This window comes from Sinocyclocheilus rhinocerous, unplaced genomic scaffold (assembly GCF_001515625.1).
Source record: "Sinocyclocheilus rhinocerous isolate Xijiao unplaced genomic scaffold, SAMN03320098_v1.1 scaffold708, whole genome shotgun sequence".
Lineage (NCBI taxonomy): Eukaryota > Metazoa > Chordata > Actinopteri > Cypriniformes > Cyprinidae > Sinocyclocheilus > Sinocyclocheilus rhinocerous.
This window is the reverse complement of record NW_015635523.1, coordinates 2,411,488-2,431,531: the sequence shown is the minus strand read 5'-3', so window position 1 is coordinate 2,431,531 and position 20,044 is coordinate 2,411,488. Positions and strand designations below refer to the sequence as shown.

The 20,044-nt window shown below is 36.3% G+C and overlaps 1 protein-coding gene across 3 annotated transcripts in view; it reads right to left on the bottom strand.

The window, feature by feature from the left end:
- LOC107747027 (integrator complex subunit 2-like) overlaps positions 1–20,044 on the bottom strand; it is a 25,677-nt gene that overhangs the window by 1,848 nt on the left and 3,785 nt on the right. For 2 of the 3 annotated variants that reach the window (XM_016561440.1, XM_016561439.1), the window contains exons 4-24: positions 19,485–19,587; positions 17,269–17,382; positions 14,404–14,534; positions 14,130–14,300; positions 13,823–14,043; positions 13,448–13,573; positions 12,356–12,427; positions 11,342–11,456; positions 10,204–10,272; positions 9,675–9,809; positions 7,337–7,513; positions 6,359–6,467; positions 5,353–5,457; positions 4,846–5,010; positions 3,869–4,070; positions 3,662–3,787; positions 3,355–3,556; positions 2,967–3,260; positions 1,830–1,937; positions 1,375–1,480; positions 738–914 (exon numbers count right to left, since the gene is read on the bottom strand). In XM_016561440.1, coding sequence (XP_016416926.1) covers positions 738–914; positions 1,375–1,480; positions 1,830–1,937; positions 2,967–3,260; positions 3,355–3,556; positions 3,662–3,787; positions 3,869–4,070; positions 4,846–5,010; positions 5,353–5,457; positions 6,359–6,467; positions 7,337–7,513; positions 9,675–9,809; positions 10,204–10,272; positions 11,342–11,456; positions 12,356–12,427; positions 13,448–13,573; positions 13,823–14,043; positions 14,130–14,300; positions 14,404–14,534; positions 17,269–17,382; positions 19,485–19,587 — 3,028 coding nt within the window. The remainder of the gene's footprint in view (positions 1–737; positions 915–1,374; positions 1,481–1,829; positions 1,938–2,966; positions 3,261–3,354; positions 3,557–3,661; positions 3,788–3,868; positions 4,071–4,845; positions 5,011–5,352; positions 5,458–6,358; positions 6,468–7,336; positions 7,514–9,674; positions 9,810–10,203; positions 10,273–11,341; positions 11,457–12,355; positions 12,428–13,447; positions 13,574–13,822; positions 14,044–14,129; positions 14,301–14,403; positions 14,535–17,268; positions 17,383–19,484; positions 19,588–20,044) is intronic. The other variant, XM_016561441.1, reaches the window with a different exon arrangement.

The following is a 20,044-nucleotide window of genomic DNA, read 5'->3' as shown; positions in this document are numbered from 1 at the left end:
ATAAAATATATTTGAATTGTAGTTCTTTCCCTCATTAAAGCCGTTAAATACACAGTCATGTACCTTTCTTTTTTTGTCAGATTTTCAAATACTTTTTTGCACCAAACCAAAATTTGTAATGTGATTCACCTCACTGCTAGTTGGTTTTGGTTCTTGGCTTTTAACTCTTTAGCTCTTAAAAACTTTTTGGTAACACTTACAATAAGGTGTCATTCGTTAAAATTAGTTAATGCATTAATTAAGATACGTTTTTACGTTAAGATACGAACAATGAACACTACATTCATTACACTCTTTATTAATCTTTGCTAATGTTAGTTAATAAAAATACAGTCGTTCATTGTTTGTTCATGTTAGTTAGCATTAACTAATGTGCATTAGTACACAGTGCATTAAATAATGTATTGATAAATGCTGAAATTAACATTAACTCAGATTAATATATGCTGTAGAAGTATTGTTCATTCTTAGTTCATGTTAACTAATGTAGATAACTAATGAACCTTATTGTAAAGTGTTACCGACTTTTTTAACAACCTGTGGGAAAAATAAATGGAAAAAATACTTCAAGAACCAAGGCACCTGAAAAAGTCGGCATGCACTTTTTCACTCTATTAAATCTGACTTTAAACTGAGTAAAATCATTTAAAATCTTGCCCTGCCCCTGCCCAATACAATAGCCATTGATCAATACAAATTAAAAACAGTTCAGTCAAATAAGACAAGAATACACTCACTGGCAATGAGAGGGTCAATATCTCTGGCCTTGGTGGTGACATCAGCAGCAGACACCTGACCCACCTGAACCAGCAGGGACATGACATCATCAAAGAGTGGGGGGAAAGCCTTGCAGAATGAAACCAGGCATGGCAGCGTCGGCATGAAAAATGCAAAGCGCTTGGCACGGGTCAGCACTGTGAAAGATACCAAAAACATTTACTTAAGTGAATATATTACAGAATCACATGCAATTTTTGGTTGTTTTGCGAACAGATGCGCTACATAACATAAAACTAAACTGCAGGATTTAACGGTCCTCAAGACTCCTCTGGTACTCCATTCAATAAAACAATAAATGGATGGCTGATGCATAATTTATAAACACTGCAGCTGAAGGTTTGTCACAGGCAGTAAGTAATAAGTGGCCAGCAGAGGGCAGTGTGTACTATGATAATGGGAAAAGTTTGCAGAGGTTGGTTTTTGCTACAAAATAAGTCAAGGTAATGGTCTGATATCTCCAATTATCTATGTTATTTTTAGACATTCTTTAATAAAATGCCAGCCCTAATAAATGAATAAGAACAGAGACCAAGGTAAAGACAAAATGGAAGACAGATAAAGAGATAAAGCAACAGATGAACGAGTTATTTCTACCGGTGAGGAGGGTGTCCATCACACTAATGGCAAGACGTGCCACACTGAGGGATTTGGGCAGGGCGTACTGGGTGCACAGATGGGACAACAGCTGTATGGCGAAGATCTGTGCCAGACAAAACAAAACTGCCATTAGCATCAAGCCTGAGAGGTCAACCCTGAGGGCTCACCATGTGCCTGTGATTCGAGTAGCAAAATACATACTCTTAATACTTCAACTTATAGCTAGACAGCTCTACATTAAGTTGTAGTACATACTATAAAGCTATAAAGAGTCTTGCATACTAAATATACTAAATTCTAGAAAGAGAAATTATATTCTGTGTATATTCATGGGATAACAAATTAAGGGATTCACGCCTGAATTCAAATTAATTCTGGAACTTGGGAGTGGCAACTGATCTACTTAGTAGTCCTGGCTGAAAATATGGATGGACGAACTGATAGTTGCTTACCTGTTTCTCCAGCTGCGGCTGAGTGAGGAGTTCTGGGATAAAGTCTAGACAGATGTGCATGGAAGGAATTCCTGCCACCGTCAGAGGGAGCAAAGCCTGCGGATAACCCTGAAGAAACATTTAAAGAACATTTAGAAAACCTTCAGAACTCAATTAGAGCTTTAGAACCCAATTAGAGATTTCTTTGATTTTGTTTTCCTTTATCTGAAACTGATTCACAAAAACCTAAAGGCTGTTTTATTCTTTAAAACGTACTTCATAGTTAATTTTAGTTTAAAACTGTTCAAGTCAAGATGAAAATGACCCGATTTTTTAATACATGTTCCTGCTAAATTTGCAAATGATTTAATGGTGCACGTAAAAAAAAAAAATACAAAAAATAAAAGCCATTATAGTGTCACAAAGTTTTACACTATTGTTCCAAAAGTTTGAGGTAGGAAAGATTTTTTAAATTTTTTGATATAATTCTCTCATGCTCACCAATGCTGCATTTATCAAATGTACAATAAAAAATGTAGAGTGTGAAATATTACAATTTAAAAGTACGGTTTTCTATTTTTAATATATTTCAAAATGTAATTAATTCCTATGATGTGAATTTTCAGCAGTCATTACTCCAGTCTTCAGTGTCACATGATCCTTTAGAAATCATTCTAAATATGCTGATTTGCTGCTCAAGAAACAGTGCTACTTAATATTTTTGTGGAAACTGTAATATAGGTTTTAAGGATTTAAAGAAAAAAACAGCATTTATTTCAGACCAAAATCTGTTATATTGTTATAAATGTCTTTACTACCACTTTTGAATTAAATGAATCCTTGCTAATAAAAGCATTAATTTCATAAAAAAATATTACTGACTCTTTTGAACAGTACTGTAACTTGATTTTAACCCCTCCCCTCCAACCACCTGTCATACAGAGACCACTTGTCACTAATCAATCCCCAATGGATAAAATGAAAATTTTCCCATTGAATATCCTGTTTCACTCTGAAATATATGACATAAAAATGTTAAATCCCTATAGAGGAAAAAAAACATTGTGTGTGTACTGTGTCTTATGATCATCATGCATGTATGTATAAAGTACGTATCATAATGGTGATGGCAGTACTGTAACAGAGAGACTTAATTACCTGAAAGTGTACTCGTTTGGCAATGTTGGGGTCTGCGATGAACATTTGGTGCAGCAGGCAGCAGATGAGACACTGCACCTCACTCAGGTCACTGAGCAGCCCGCCCTCTGCCTCGCGCTCCCCCTGGGCCCCCCGCCCAGCCCCCGCGTCGCCCACCTGCTTCCGCATGGGAATACCTGGAGCAGACTGAATGCTCCTCAACAGGCTGTCTGCTCCTCCACCTCCTCCCAGCTGCAGCTCCTCCTGAGGGGACGGCAAACACACCTCCAGCAAGATCTGCACCGCTGCACTGTCCTGAAGGAGGACAAAAACAACACAAATATGCCAAATGCACAAACTGGTGATTCAGAGATCAGTATTAGAGATGTGTTTGTTTGCATGTGTCTACCTGAGCAGCCAGCAGAGCGTTCTTCAGCTCCTCTCTTGTGACCTCAGGAGTATCAGGTTGGCCACTCAGCCCAAGGTTTGATACAGTCTGAGCTTGTCGCTCTAATTCAGTTGTCTCTTTCAGGTGGGCGTTCAAGTAGGCCTTAGATGCCAACAGGTACCCATTCAACATATGAAGAGTGATGTCCATTAGTGGAGGACACCTTCATGAGAACAAACACACCTTCCTTCAGTAAGACTAAGATTAGCATGAATTATAGAATTTTTTATAGGGTATTTCTTATCAGGCATTTCTAAGCAGGTAATACCTGAAGACTCTGGAGTCGCAGCGCAGGACGATGAGAGGATCCACCATCAGATCATTCTGAGTGTATTTCTGCTGCCGCAGGAGCTTTACTGAAGGCTGCAGAGTGTTTACTGTCATCACCCACAGCCTGACAGAGGAAAGAGACTTAGAACGAGTGCTGAAGTGCAAGATTTCCTTCCATTTTTACTAAACACAGAGGAAGTCTCACTTGCGTGGCATGACTGTATTAAGTACCATCCAGAGTTTGTTAACAGTCTGTAGGATCCTGCGAGAGACGCCGTCCTCTAAGAGCAGCCCCATGCTGGCAGTCAAAGCCTCTGCGTATGGGATCAGATCTCCCGCAGAGAGCAGCGTCAGGTGCTCCAGGATACGCAGCAGCCTGGACCCACCGGAGAGAACATTCTGGAAAGCTAAGAAAAGAAAATGTAAATGATTTAATTAAAACACACACACACACACACAAATAATGACCACATTTAATTCAAAGACAAATGTAAAATATTTAGAGGCTTTAGATGTCAATATATTTGCTTGTTTTATTTCCATATCATTAAATATAGCATAAGCCTGTCACCGTCTGTGAATACAAGAGTCCTGTGGAGAAACAGGCCTGTCAGAGCAGTGTTGTATGAATACAGAAACACCTTCAGGCTCATTACTCCACAGGTGCAAAACTGAGTCATGCACATGAAAGGTCAGACTACAACAACAAACTATTCATATCATAGACCATAATAAACACTTGTGATCTCCTCCAGGGCCTTATGAGTCTCAATGTAGAGTTCAGTGGTCTGGTTTACTGTAGTGTGAAAACTGCTTGAGAAATACATTGTACAGCAGAGATGTGCTAATTGCTTTTGTAGAATCCACCTGAGCGACAACTTTTCTATTTTTACCCATTGTATAGACATATGCCTTTCCATTTCCTCATTTTGACCTTGTGTTAATATAACCAAAACTGACTTTTGACATATCCCCTTTTCTTCACTTTTAATCCATATTAATATTTTTTACACTGTAAAAATGGACAAAAATGGATCCATCAAAATGATTTTTAAATTATGAGTCAAATTTCGAAAACGTAGTAAATGGGAGAAAATCTTTAATGCAATCTCGGTCACATGAGAAATGTGATTTCCACATTTTGCTCTTAAGTAAGTGGTTGATAGTGTGAGTTTCTTGTACCTTCTCGTAGCTGTGTCTGTGAGTATTTGCAGGATGAGGATGTCAGCAACATCTTCCTCAGTAAAGGCAGAGTACCAGTCACTTCTTCTTCACTGATCCAGTCCTCCACCATACACAGGTGAGGATAGTTTGTGGCCAGTAGACGCAGAAGAGCAGAATGTAAGCCTAAAAAATAAAATAAAATAAAATACAAATTAAAAGTACAAAGTACAAATTAGTTTAAATAAAATAATAAATAATAAGTACAAAATTAAATTTAACTTTTTATATATATATTTTTTTTTTTTAAGTATTATAGCTTTTTCACTATTTGCATGTATATAAGCCTGTAAACCCATGCACATAAAATGAATGGAACATATTTTTAGAAAGATATCAAGTATCAGTGTCATGTAATGAGAAAAATAATTGCATCTAGTAATGCAACTAAATATGGCTGTATTATCACATATTTTAAATCTACTCTGCTGAATATAAGTGCAATGGAGGTTAACGGGTGTCCTTTACCTCCCAGCTCCCGCTGCAGTCCTTGGGCCTGGCGAATGAGGTATTTAATGGGAATCTGGTCCATGAGGGCAGGAGAGTAGGATTTTGGTTTCTTCTGCATAAGTGCTGGGAGGAGAGAGAACGCATGGTTATCAGGCTGTTTGTTAAAAATAGGCCTCTGTGGTGCAGCTCATGTACAGGTGATTTTTCATTGTATTCCAGTTCATTAGCACAGCCAAAGGGCATCATTACTCCAGAATGATAGAGGAGAAGAGAGGGAGAAAGAGAGATTAAATAAGCACAGCACTCTGGGAAGAGCTGTGTGCATAAACACTGAAGAGTAACCGCTCTAATAACCGATGAGAGGCTTCCAAAGCAAAGTCAAACTGCAGGTGATTGGTGTGAGTTTGAAGCAATTTAATATGCAGAGGAGAGAGCAAGAAGCTAAGCTATATCGCTCTCATCCTAATATTATAACAGCACTCTGGGTGGCAAGACAGGAACTTACATAAGCGAGAATACACCAGATTAACTGGAGATAAAATGATTAAGTCCTATTGTTCAGAGACTATCATTTAATAGTTGAATTGTTTAAAATTAAACAAAGAAAAAGACAGTAAGAGAAGACAAAATCAGAAAACACAACAAATATAAAACAAACAAATTTTTTTTTTTAAAACATCTTTTTCAACTGATTAAACTGTAATTTGAATTGAACGGATCAATCGGAACAAGTGAATTCTAATTTAAGGAAATGTAAAACAGGAAATATACTATTCACATTTCAAATGAAGTCCCTTTTTTTTTTGAGGGATTTTTGAAATTCCTCCATCCTTGTCCATAAAATGAAATGTAATTATTAAATACAATGTAAATAACTAAAATTTTTTAATAAAATTGTATAATAAATAAAGTAAAAAAAATGCATATAAAAAAGTTAATTTAATATAAAAAAAATATATATATATAAAAAAAAGTAAATTCCACCTAAATTATGTCAGTTAAGTGTGTAATATAATATACCTACCCAACGTCTTTGTATTCGCGAGCAGAGCTTCCTCATATGAAAGGATGTAATAGAGAATGAGCAACTGGGTGGTGATGGTGTACTGAGAACGGACTTTCCCTCCATCTCCCTGAGAGAGAGAGAAAAATTAGAGGGGGAGATGGAGAGAGGTCAAACAGAGGTTAAAAGGAACAGAGAGTACAGGAATAAATGGATTTGATCTGCATCGGACAGAACTGGAGATATACAGTGTATAATCTAGACAAGTCACATTTACTTATATAGCGCTTTATACTATACAGATTGCTTCACATTAATAAATATGAAAATAACACTGTTAATGTTCATGTTAAACTTCATCAATTATGAAACAAATTCAATTCGAGTTGTAAAGCAGCTTGACAGAAGATAATAATACCATAATTCAGCTCAATTTAGAACATTGTATCAATGCAGTTTAATAACTGTCAATGTTGTAAACTTCAATTCAGCTATAAGAAGCTCTACATAAGACAATAGAGTCATTATTCAGCTCAAGTCAGTTCAAAGTTGATCCAATTTAGTTCAAAAACAGCGTGGGTTGCAAAGTTAGTGTCATTTTCCAGCTGAATTCAGTTCAAATTTTGTTCTCATCCGATAGTGTCTATGCAGTTAAAATTATAATATTAATTTCCACATTAAAGACAATTGACATTCAGTATCAGTGATATATACTTTACCACAGACCACACATGATAACAGGTCTTTAATACTATTAAACCTCAATTGTTTTAAAGTGCCTTTTGACCTATATAATTTATGCTTATCAGTCTTCTAAAATCTGAATCTTTGCCTTGTACATATTGCAATATCCAGATGGCGTTGGTCTAAAAATAACCTTCAATAATAGCTATGCAACTGATTTTTGCTACTGCAGGGCAGTCATTTATCACAGTTAGTTTTTTATTTTTTGAGATTTTGCAGTCAACATTATCGAAAAGATGCTTAAGCTCCACCCACCCCTGCCAAGCCCTGGAAAACATTAAGGATCTCCTGCTCTGTGATTGGCTGGTTGGTGGCCTCAGGGTTGGTCTTGGAAGCAGGGGTCAGGATGGAGTTAATGTAAACATCAATTAATGGAAGCAGCTGAGTGTGGAGTGGAGTAGTCGTCTCGCACAGCTGTCTGAAGATCCAGTCCTAAGAAAAAAGAAAGAAAAAAAAGAAAGAAAGAAAGACACTCAGAGATCATTCAGAATAAGTGAATTATCCAATCATCTACCTCTGGCACTCGGGTGATTAAATCATCTTTCCAGCTGAGCAAATCAATAGCTATAACATGGCTTACTGACTCTAGAGGAGGCAGATTCCAGTCTTTAAGGCTGACGATGTAATTGTGAGGAAACATTCTGATCAGCCGGGCGATGCGCTACCACATTCAAAAACCACATCCTTAATTAAATCAATGGAGTGTCTTTCCATGAGTCAGGAGAGGAGCCAGCCAGTCAAACAGATAATAGAACCCAATGGATTCAAGTTGATACTAACACTGAACAGAGTCAACAGAGTAATGTAGTGTAGTTAGAAAGGAGCGGATTTTAACAGAACAGAAAAACAAAACAGGATAGGAAAGAAAACAAAACAAAATAGACCACAAAACAACAACAGAATTACAATACAATAGAATTTAACGAACGGAACACAAACAAAAGAACAGAATAAACAAACAAGCAAACAAAAAACAAACGTAATAGAACTGAATAGAATAAAACACGAAATAGGAAACCAAGTAAATGAGAATGCATTACAAAACAACACAACCCTCGCGAGTAAATCACTCGCATATGCGACTAAATCTTCACTCTGGGCGATTAAATTATGTCTAATATTAGCCACTGGCTAATAAATTCTTAGATTTTACTCGCCAGTGTGTGAGTTGGAGGCTCAGTATACGCAAAGTATTTCTATAGTCTTTGGTATAAGTTTAGCACAGATATATTTTCACTCGCCGAACACACTGACTGAGCGCTTCAGAGTTTCATACTCCGTCAAGCGATCTGTGCTATTTTTCAGTTCATCTGAATGGATGCGCAGCGCACCTGTATTTGGCGTACCATAAACTCTAGTGTGAAGGTGCACGACTCGCCATCGCTTTGTCTCACACACACGCAAAGAAAGACAGAGCGAGAGAGTCTTACATAACATGCAGAATTGACACGCTACATGTAAACAATATTTTTTGTTGTATTTTCCTGTCAAAATAACAGAGTTCCTTTGGAATTCTTTAGCTTTTAAGAACTGCCGGGTTCTCTGTTAGTAGGCGGAACTAACCTGAATGACCAAAAAAGCACCACCACCAGTCCTAAGTTCAGTTAAAATGACTAATATGCATTAATACATGGTTACCAAGTTTTAATTCTAATTACTAAAGTTCTATCATTACACACACACATATATACACACAGACATACATATATAGTTTATCAGTCTGGCGAGTAAACTAAAAAATGTAAAGGCCAATGGCGATTCAATTGCCAAGGTGTCCGAAGATGAGTGGTCAACAGAATAGAAAACAGAATAGAATATATAGATAGAAAATAATAGAAAACAAAATTAAATATAATAAGATAGAACAAGCTAACAAACATATGTAACTAGGATGTAACTAAGATGTAACAAAAAACAGAACACAATAGAACCGAATGGAACAAATACAACACAACAGAACAGAAAATTACAAAAAAAATACAGTTGGAAAAAAAACACAAATAAAGTAGATGGGAACAGAACACAAAACAAAAGATCAGTAGAAAAAAAAACAATAGAACTGAACAGAAAACAAATAATATACCATAGAATGAATATAGGATATAGAGCACACATAAATAGAATATAACTGTTTCTCAACAGTTTTTTTTTTATTGTTATTATAGTAAAATGAGAGTAGACATACTAATAATCATGATTTATTCTGCTGAAGAATCAAGAACTGTATGTTCTTTAATAAAAACTGGTAATTGAAGGGGAAAAAGAAATGACTTTAGTTTTTAGAATTGTAATTCATGTTAGAGTTAGATTTTTTTTTAAATATATTAATAATAATAATGTGTTAATTTAAATGCTATTAAGTCATTCAGTGCCCCCCACCCCCCTGGAAGTTTGCTTTCAAAGAATAGCAAAGAAACAAAAAGAATAGAATCGAATAGAATAACAAAGTAACAGAGAATGCAAGAAAATAGTATGGAACACAGCACCAAAGTGCTGATATGATACCAAAAAAAAAAAAACAGAACAGAACACAACACAACAGAATTCCAACAGAACAGAAACAACACAGTCAGAAGAGTATCCTCAGGATTACCTTTATGGACACTTTGTGTTTGGTGAAGGCTCTGCTCCTCAGGAGCTGGTATATGCAGTGGATGGGGAGGAATCCTGTGATGTTGGCACTGAGGTTATTAGTAACGGCCACTCGCACAGCATGTGCTGTGACCACCTGTGACAACACAAAAATCCACTTATCACTATATCCGTCTTGATGCCATAATTGTGCAGCTACATTTACGATATTCAACAGATGTCTTATCCATAATGACAAAAAGTGTTTTGTTTCAATTCGTTAGACTGCCATGTTCAACAGATGGCAAGCATGCAGTTCTCAAAGTTATCTACTAGGACAGGATATCTATAATAGTGCATGTAATAATATGACAGGCTGTTAGTAATTAAGATGTTTGATATGGTGCCTACACAGTTCTTGCAATATGTCAAATAAATTGCACAAACTCAGAAGCACACAATTATTTTTACAAAATCATTGCTCTTATTAGAAGAGGCTAACGACTGTTTTGCATTAAAACACCATCAATCCAGTGTAAAAAAAGAGGCACCTGTTCTGTGAAGATTTCCTGAGTGAAAATGGTTTTCATTTTGCTCAGTGAGCTGGGTTTGATGGCGATCTGTGGAAGGATAAGGAGTTTAAGTCAGTTCTCAACCAGATTAAACTCTGTGCAAGGTTTAGAAACTTCAAAAACAAATTTCGACAAAATATTACTTTTTTTTTTTTTTATGCCGAAAGTGACTCATTCTGGCTAAACAAACCCTCCATGACTCATCTATCTGTACCACATCAATAACGTACGACTCAGCTAAGGGCAATTACATATTACACAGACGTACTTTAGCCTTCTCTGGGATGTGCATGTTCCTAGACACTAACAATCAATAAATCCACCAATTAACACCCTCTCTTCTGTGACTTTTACAGTGCAAGCCAAGTATAATGGATGTTTACACCTAGAGGACTAATTCTGGAATTTAACCAATGTTGGCATTTAAGCCCCAAAGTAAACAGGACTAAGTACCCCCTTTGTTTGGTTCTAAATTTGACTTGTTTTTATAGAGAAACAAACAAAAACCCAATACCTCTAGAGTGAATCGCTGATGGATAGACTGACCTACTGCTGTAGGCACTAGAATTAATAGATTTTGTCTAATAAAAAACTAATTATCTTAATTATAAAGCATGTTTGCTCATTATAAGCTAAAATCAAATGTTCAGAATATCCAAAGCGGCTGTCTAGGTAAGTCAGTTGAAACAGCTAAAATTCCTATTCATTTGGGTTTGTTTGAAATATGTGTTTCACAGATGTACTCTGTGAAATTTGTAATAACATTTCACAATATTACTGTTTTTACTGTATTTTTGATCAAATAAATACCACTTTGGTGAGCATAAGAGACTTTTTGCAAAAACTGAACAAACTATACTAATATAATTATTCACATAGAAGTCCAGTTTATTTCAATGGGTTTTGTGACACATGCACACACAGCACAAACTTCCATGACATCCAAATACATTCAAGAGACACTCCCATCTTAATAAATTACATGAAATGACAGGCATTCAATGTTAATAATTATAACTCAAATGTCATTTAGAAAACAAATCTCCCCGGATTAGTGCTGAAGTGACTTTACTGTTAGTTTTATTCATTGGCTGACCAAATGATTGCTTAAACTCACCTTCATCCCAAGAGTGGAGCAAACCAGCTCGATGATGGCACTGAGCTGGTTGCTATGGAAATACATTGCAACCAGTAATAGCATCTCTCCAAAAGAGGCAGAGACACCGGCGGCACTGGAAAGAATAAGAGAAAGGAGGAGAAGAGGGGGACGGAAAAGCAAAATAGAGGGAAGACAAAGAGAGGAGGGGGAAAATGCATTAAAAAGAGTCCATATTTAAACACTCTTTTATATAGAACAAACAGATAGACACAAATCAACCCCCAGGGTTACAGTGGGCTTCACATATATGATAACACTAACCACAAACACGCTCGGCCGTGCATCGATGGACATTTATCTCTAAATTTATAGAGTGTGGATAAGCGCTCCAATCACAGTGGGTCACGAGGAGCACAAGCTACAGGAGAGATGACTTATAACCCGTCAGCTGCTTATTAGTTATTAAATTGAAAAGGCCTGTCACTGCCTAACCTCTGCTTAACCCCATCTGTTTTCATTTTATCATTCATGCTCTCACCCTCTCCCTTTTATAAGCATAAAATTATCTAATATACGGACCACATTTCACCACAAATGTTTTATGTTTGCACAACACACTTTATTTTTTCTTGTCTACTAAAAAAGTGGCCTTTAAGTAAAAATAAAAAGCCTGTACTGATGGCTAAAATTCATATTGCCTCACCAGCCTATGCTTTCATACCGCCTATATCTAGAACAGAAGTGGGTCTGAATGCTCCAGATTGGGCAGACCTCAGAGGAATACTAATTGCAGACACAAAGAATGTGAAAATAATTCAAAATGTAATTCCAAATACTTCTTAAATAGTTCTCTATGAAATCAAACTAATTGCATTGAAGGATAAACAGACGTTTGGTACATGAGCAGAACAATTCTGTTTCCTGTAAACTTCTCCAGAAGATTTCCTTCTCGCCGATCATAAAATAACTGGCATTTTTAGTATGTTGTAAAATGCATTTATTGGTTGTTATGGGTTTGAAGGGCTTCTGTACCTTTCAAAATACTCCTCCTCTTTTATCATCCAGCTGAGCCACATTACCATCAGTTGCTCCTGTTCTGGAGTACTGCAGAGAAAAGAAACAACGGCATGATGACGCATCTGGGTTTTAGGACTTTGAGTAAATAAAACTATTGAAGATGAATTTAACTGAACTGAACTTCGCATTAAACATAACCGAGTGACAGAAAATTAAAGTGCTGATGCTGATGTTTACTGAAAATACAAAGTGCTTGCTAATGTTACATATTTAAAGAGGTCATGTCATGCAACATAATTCTTTTCCTTGAACTTTTGACATTCACTATTCTCCAAGTTTGGGGTCTATAATGTTTTTTAATGTTTTACAAAGAAGTCTCTTGTGCTCACCAAGACTACATTTATTTGATCAGAAATGCAGCAAAAATAACAATACTGTGAAAAATGACTACAATTTAAAATAACTGTTTTATATTTTAATATATTTTAAAATGTAATTTATTCCTGTGATGGCAAAACTGACTTTCCAGCAACCATTACTCCAGTCTTTAGTGTCACATGATCCTTCATGAAAATCATTTGAATATGCTGATTTGGTGCCCAAAAACATTTCTTACTATTATCAATGTTGAGTAAAATTATTTTTGTGGAAACCGTGATGCATTTTCTTTTTCAGTATTCTTTGATGAAAATGAAAGTTCAAAAGAACAGCATTTACTTGAACTACAAACCCTCTGTAAAAACATAAAAGCCTTTACAGTCACTTTTGATCAATTTAAAGCTTCCTTGTTAAATTAAAAGTATTACTAACTGTCCATAAAAAAATTGTACTGACTACAATCTTTTGAACTGTTGTGTAACTGTTTAACAGAGTTTCAGAAGTCCAAAATGATCAGCAGCTAAAATGGTTTGTACTGAAATCCTTGTATTTCTGATGTCAGAGATTAAAATGGAAGTGGAAAATGGTGTGAAACTAAATTATAATTGTTTTTGGCACATTACGACTGTACCTCATTAAAAATTTTTTTATTAATGTATGATATGACCATTTTAATCTTTAAATCATAATTTATCTAAATAGGTGGAGTATTAGTGTCAAAGTGTGTACCTGACGAGGGTAGAGAACGCCAGCAGTTTGCAGAAGGACAGGGAGACAAAGCGCACTCCTGCAGGTGTGGCTGGTGGACGACTGGTCATCAACTGCAACAGTTGCTCCGCCTCTTCATCTGTGGGCCTGTGGAAAGAAAACACATTTGTAACCACCATTAAAACTTCGCAACATTTGGAAGAGGTATTCAATGTCATCAGGAACTGAATGTAATAAAACTGTTGGAATTCATTTCCATAACCTCGCAATGGAATGGAGCCATAACTTCTTACATGGGAAAATGAGCACCGTAAGCATCTAAGTTACTCATGGTTAAGAGTTACTATACCACCCATTTATACTTTAAAGAACTGATATGTGTCAGCTATAGCATACCTAAGACCAGCAATCCCCATAAGTGCGCAATAGAGTCGCAGCAGCACGCTGGCCTTCACCACATGCTCCTCCCGCAGGCCAGAGTACCCCGAGCTGCTCTCTGAGTCCATGTCACTGTCGTTGGGAACGTGGGTACTGCGGGAACGGGGTAAGATGGCCACCAGCTCCAACAGCAGCTGCCTCCGCATCTGCCACAGCACTGAGCTGCTCTCTCTTTTCCTCTGAAGTGAGACACATACATGAGTTTCATGCATTTACAATGCAGCTTATCATCAATTGTCTGAGTGCTTCTGTTGTTCCTCCTTACCTGCTGACCGTTGCGAATGAACATACTGAACCAGGTACGCACTTTTCCATTGGTGCCCAGAAGTAGGCCGCTGACATAAGACACAAGAGGACTGACCGCCTCATCTGCCGTGTCTGGCTTGTAGTCTAGAGTTAGAGCAACGCCCAGACCTGGAAGATGACACTCTTCCACCTGTGGAAGGACCAAGGGCTTGATTTTAATGACACATGGTTCTGATCAATTTAGCTGCGGCCCATTACCAAGCATGACAGGTAGTATAATGCTCGAGACTCACCACCATGGCCCTGATGTTCAGAGCCTGAGAAGGGTTCATCTGACACAGCTGCCGGAGAGCTTCTGTCCTGCGTCGCCCACCCACGCTTTCCTCATCCTGCCGTTCTCCGTTCTTTATCAAACCCCTGCACACTGGAGATACAAGGACACATAAGCAATTTTGATTAAATGTGCTGCTTTTAACTTTAAGCAGCCTAAAAACCACATAAAAGATACTAATATTGTTGTATTTTTATTACATACATTAAGTACAGTGCAAAGGTCTGGGGTCAGTAAGAAAAGTAATGATTTAATTAAAATCTTTATTCAGGAAGGATGCATTAAATTGATCAAACGTGACAGTAAATACAATAGAAATTGTTACGAAAGACTTCTTTTTCAGATTTTCTTTTCTTTTCTATTCTATTCTTTTTAATTTTCTATTCATCAAAGAACCCTGAAAAAATTTACCATGTACCAAAAATGTAATGTTTTAAACACTGTTAATAAGAATTGTTCCAAATCAACACACTAGAATGATTTCTAAAAGATCATGTGACACTGAAGACTGTAGTAATGACTGCATAAATTCAGCTTCATATCACAGGAATGAACTAACACAGTTCTTATTATTATTAATTGTAATAATATGTATTAATATTACTGTTTTTGCTGTGTGTGTTTTTTTTTTTTTACAAATAAATGCATCCTTGGTGAGAATAAGAGGCTTCTTTCACTTTCTTTTTCTTTTGGGCTTTTTGACACTTTTTATTGAAAGACACATTCGATCAAGAAAAAAAGAATGGGCTGGTTAACATGGTTCAGTCTCAATTTACTAAGATGAACAGGAATGCTAACACACAGCTTTTTCCAAGTATTACATATGCCACCTTTATTGGGACAAGATGTAGATTTGATACTGTGAGTTCATGTGAGCACCACAGCTAAACTTGACTACTATGTTACGGCTCAGTTGAGATTATTTTAAAATATTTTCCACAGATATCTTTCTTTATTTGGCTTGGAATGCAGCTCTCCTCTCACCTTGAATTAAAATATCGGTTTACCTTTTACTATGTGATTTTAACCACAGATGACATTTTGCCATGCTGAATGATTAAAATTACAGAGAATCTTTTATGACCGAGTGCCGGAATGATATTAGTTTCAATAGCCTCTAATGAAAAAACGCCTGATTGAGAGAAAACGCAGCTGAGTCTGTCACAATTCATGCTGCATCTGATTACAGTGTATCTCTATAGACGAGCTCTTTCCCTTAATGATTCAGCCTTGAGCGGAATATTCTCCCAATGAAAGATCCTGTCTAGGTAATGAGCCTTGAGAATTGGCCATTCAATAATACGAAACATTTCAAACTGGCTCTGAATGGAGCCTCACACAAATAAGCTATTGACTCAACAAGGACCTAGGAGTGATGAAAAGATAGCACAGACTCAGAGATGTTTTTATTTCCACTTAGAGCATCTCTGTGGAAAACCCACATAGACACATAAAGAGGTGCACAAACACACCCATGCCCAAACTGCACATAATCAGCCCTGCCATACTCATCAAAATGGAAATTCAGCAGTTTCATGTGGCTTTATAGTCAATGAAGAAAAAAAACGAAACATACTGTTATATTTTGGTATGTTAAAAAGAAAACAAATGTACATATCCCTGATCCAAAACCTAGAAACACCTGAATGCAACTCCAACTATTTAAAAGTGAATTCACAATTCAATGAACTTTCATATTAAATATTTCTAAACGTGACCTGTGCTGGCAAAATGAGTCACAATGAGCAAATCCTTTTCACATACCTTCAAAATGATGTATGATTTGTTGGAATCGGACAAAAAAATGACTGAGCTTCACCCATTTAAAGTCGACAGAGTCAGCAAAATCCATTTTGAGAAAAATCAAGTTAGAATTCTCTGAAAGTTCCAAAGCAAAATCACCTAGCAACATTGCATCTTTTCCTCCACTTCTTTTCTTAATGATCATTACTATATTAATAATCACAATATAGCTATTTGTTGATTTTATCTTTGTTATTATAAATAAGAACATATGCAAAAAAACAGTAGAACAAATATAAGAAAAATAATGCGTTACCTTTTTCGTTTTACATTTAAACAAAAGCATTCAAGAAAAACAAATAATCAAATGTAAAAATCCCTTGTGTAGTCATTACAAATAAATTAATTATTAAAACTACAAAAGCAGTTCAATCAAGAATAGCAACTGATTCCCTCTTTTCTTTTATTGTTACATTAACATTAATGAGACAGACGGCCTATATATTAAGACCTACTGTAATGCACAGATCTAATATAATGTTCCACATCAGATGTTTTTCCCCAGACATTCACTTAAGAAATAACAGATTACACTGTGAATACTTAAACACTGTAATTCTGTGAATATGTGTATTTATCGGGATTGCGCGCTACCGGAAGTGCCTTTATGCATATGCTTCAGATGACAGTCAACGCAAGAGGCGAGCAGAGAAAAGGTACTCCTCTCAGAAAATGAACAAATAAAGATAATTTTAGATTTTAATTACTCTTTGGAGGCATTGGGATCACTAGACGAGGGCCTAATGAACTCATTTCTGTGAAAACCTTAAATTTGACCTTTTTTTTGCATGTAGTTTAAAATTAACCTGTGCGCATTCCGACTCATTTTGCCAGCACGGGTCACAAATGAACATGTCTGATGGAATGTGCACAGTAAGGCCAGGCACTTGTAATTAAAAAGTACATCTAATTAGTGTTGATTTCATGTTCTTTAAAGGAGAGGAAAGTGAATGGATTAAAAGTTACATTTTTAACTGTTTTAAATTCAATATTTGTTGAATATTTCAGCAGATGATGGACATACCCTCACTGAAGCTGTCTGGGACATTTGCCACCAGCAGGCACAGGAACCACTCTCCGTTCCGCACGTGAAGCAGGGCCTCGGCCACCTCAATGATGGGCAGCAAAGAAGGCAGCTCTGTTGGGAGCAGATAAAAAAAAAAAAGATTTTCTATGTTTAAGACAAATTTATAGTTTTATCTTCAAAGACAGTAAATAAAGGACAAAACAAAGACAAATTACAGGCACAGCTGAATTATAATTTTAGCAAGTTTTTCTTTTCTGACATGCTGAAGGAAATGTTTACAGATGTCAAGGTCAAGGTCATTTTCATTTATATAGCACCTTTAAACAACATTAATACTGACCAAGGTGCTTCACAGTAACACAATGCAATGATAAAAATACAAAGTTTACAATTTAAATCAACAGCTTAACCCATAAAACCAAATAAAAATCAGGAATAAGTATTTAACTCACTAAGACCAACATATCCAACAACTATACATAGGCCTGAGAAAAAAGATACGTTTTCAATGATGATTTAAATGCAGATAAAGAAGATGATAACCTAACAGATTGAGGTAACGAATTCCACAGCTTATGGGCTAATACAGAAAAGGCTCTATCACCTTTAGATTTCAAACGAGACAATGGAACGGTTAATAGATTATCAGAGGATGATCTAAGAGATCTCCGGGGTGAGTATGGACAAATAAGGTCTAAGATATAGACTGGAGCCAGACCATGCAAGGCTTTAAACACAAGTTAAAACCTTGTACTCAATTCTGAATTTAACTGGTAGCCGATGTAAATGTGCTAAAATAGGAGTGATATGCTCCCTCTTTTTCTTCCCCATTAAGAAGCGGGCTGCAGCATTTTGAACCAGTTGCAAACGTGAAAGGGAAAACTGGTTGACACCAGCATATAAAGCATTACAATAATCAAGCCTTGTTTCAATTGTAAATTTAACTGGTAGCCAATGTAAATGTGCTAAAATAGGGGTGATATGCTCCCTCTTTTTCTTCCCCATTAAGAAGCGGGCTGCAGCATTTTGAACCAGTTGCAAACGTGAAAGGGAAAACTGGTTGACACCAGCATATAAAGCATTACAATAATCAAGCCTTGTTGAAATGAAGGCATGAATAACTGTCTCTAGATCACTAAAAGATAAACGAGATTTCGGTTTACGTAAGCCCCTAAGCTGGAAAAAAATGATCTCTAACAACAGAGTTTATTTGCTTGTCGAATTTTAACTCTGAATCAAAAACAACACCCAGGTTCTTTACAGGAGTACGGATATTTGCTTGCAAGGGTCCTAAACTAGAGGACATGCCGTTAACCAAATGGGGGGAGCCAAATACAATGACTTCAGTCTTGTTCTCATTTAACTGAAGAAAATTATCACCCATCCAGCTTTTGATGTCGTTTACACAAGCAAGCAAGTCAGATAAGGACTTTGACCCAGGTTTAATTGACATGTACAACTGGGTATCATCCGCATAAATGTGATATGGGACCTTGTGAAACTCAAAAATGTAACGAAGAGGGAGCAAATATAAAGCAAACAAAATCGGGCCCAAGATGGAGCCCTGCGGCACCCCACCAGTAACCAGCTTTTGATGTCGTTTACACAAGCAAGCAAGTCAGATAAGGACTTTGACCCAGGTTTAATTGACATATACAACTGGGTATCATCTGCATAAATATGATATGGGACCTTGTGAGACTCAAAAATGTAACGAAGAGGGAGCATATATAAAGCAAACAAAATCGGGCCCAAGATGGAGCCCTGCGGCACCCCACCAGTAACAGAGGTAGGTGATGAATGAGACTGACCTATCTCCACAGAGAAACTCCTCGCAGTAAAATAGGATTCAAACCAATCTAAGGACGAATCACAAATACCAACCTCAGTTTTTAACCAATCTGAGATTTATTGCAAGCAATTTTGTTTATGAAGAAGCTGCAAAACTTCTCACACAACTCTGGGCTATGACCAACACCAATCCCAGAAGCAGGATTTAATACAGAATTAATGGTAGAAAACAAAAACTTTGGACAATGTGAATTTTGAGAAATCAGATTAGAAAAATATTTAGACCTCTGCAAGGCAACTGCCTCTTGAAATTTGACCAAAAAATTATAACGATGTAACAATGATTGTGTCATAGAATAGTTTAATGGTGTTTTTTTCACTAACTTTCACGTAAAGTTTTTGACAGTCTTTACACCATTCACCTGCTTGTAGGATGCAAAGAACATCGGCCACTTCCTCCAGGTACACGGGGCTCTCAAACAACTCGGAGGACTTGAGGAAAAACTCTCCATTAGAGTCAGCCAGCTGTTGAACACAGGAAAATATTTTAACACTATGTGTGATAGAATAAATTAAAGATAACAAACATCTTCTTCAAACATCTTTATGAAATATTGAGGAAAGCATGCATGTAGCCTTTTAATTTAGTTCTTTCTGTCTTTCAGTTTGCTAAAAGGATCATAATACCTATATTATTTGGGGTTGGTATTTTTAATGTTTTGAGAATAGGTCTCTTATGTCCACCAAGGCTACATTTATTTGAACAAAAACACACTAATATTGTTAAATATCATTTAGGTTTAAACTAACAATATTCCATTTGAATATATTTTAAATTATATTAATTATATATATATATATATTATTCCAGTTTTCAGTGTCAATTGATTCATCAAAAATGCTGATTTTCTGTTCAAGAAAAGCATATTAATATATTAATATAATAATATATTAAAATATATGTATATACATTATTTATATA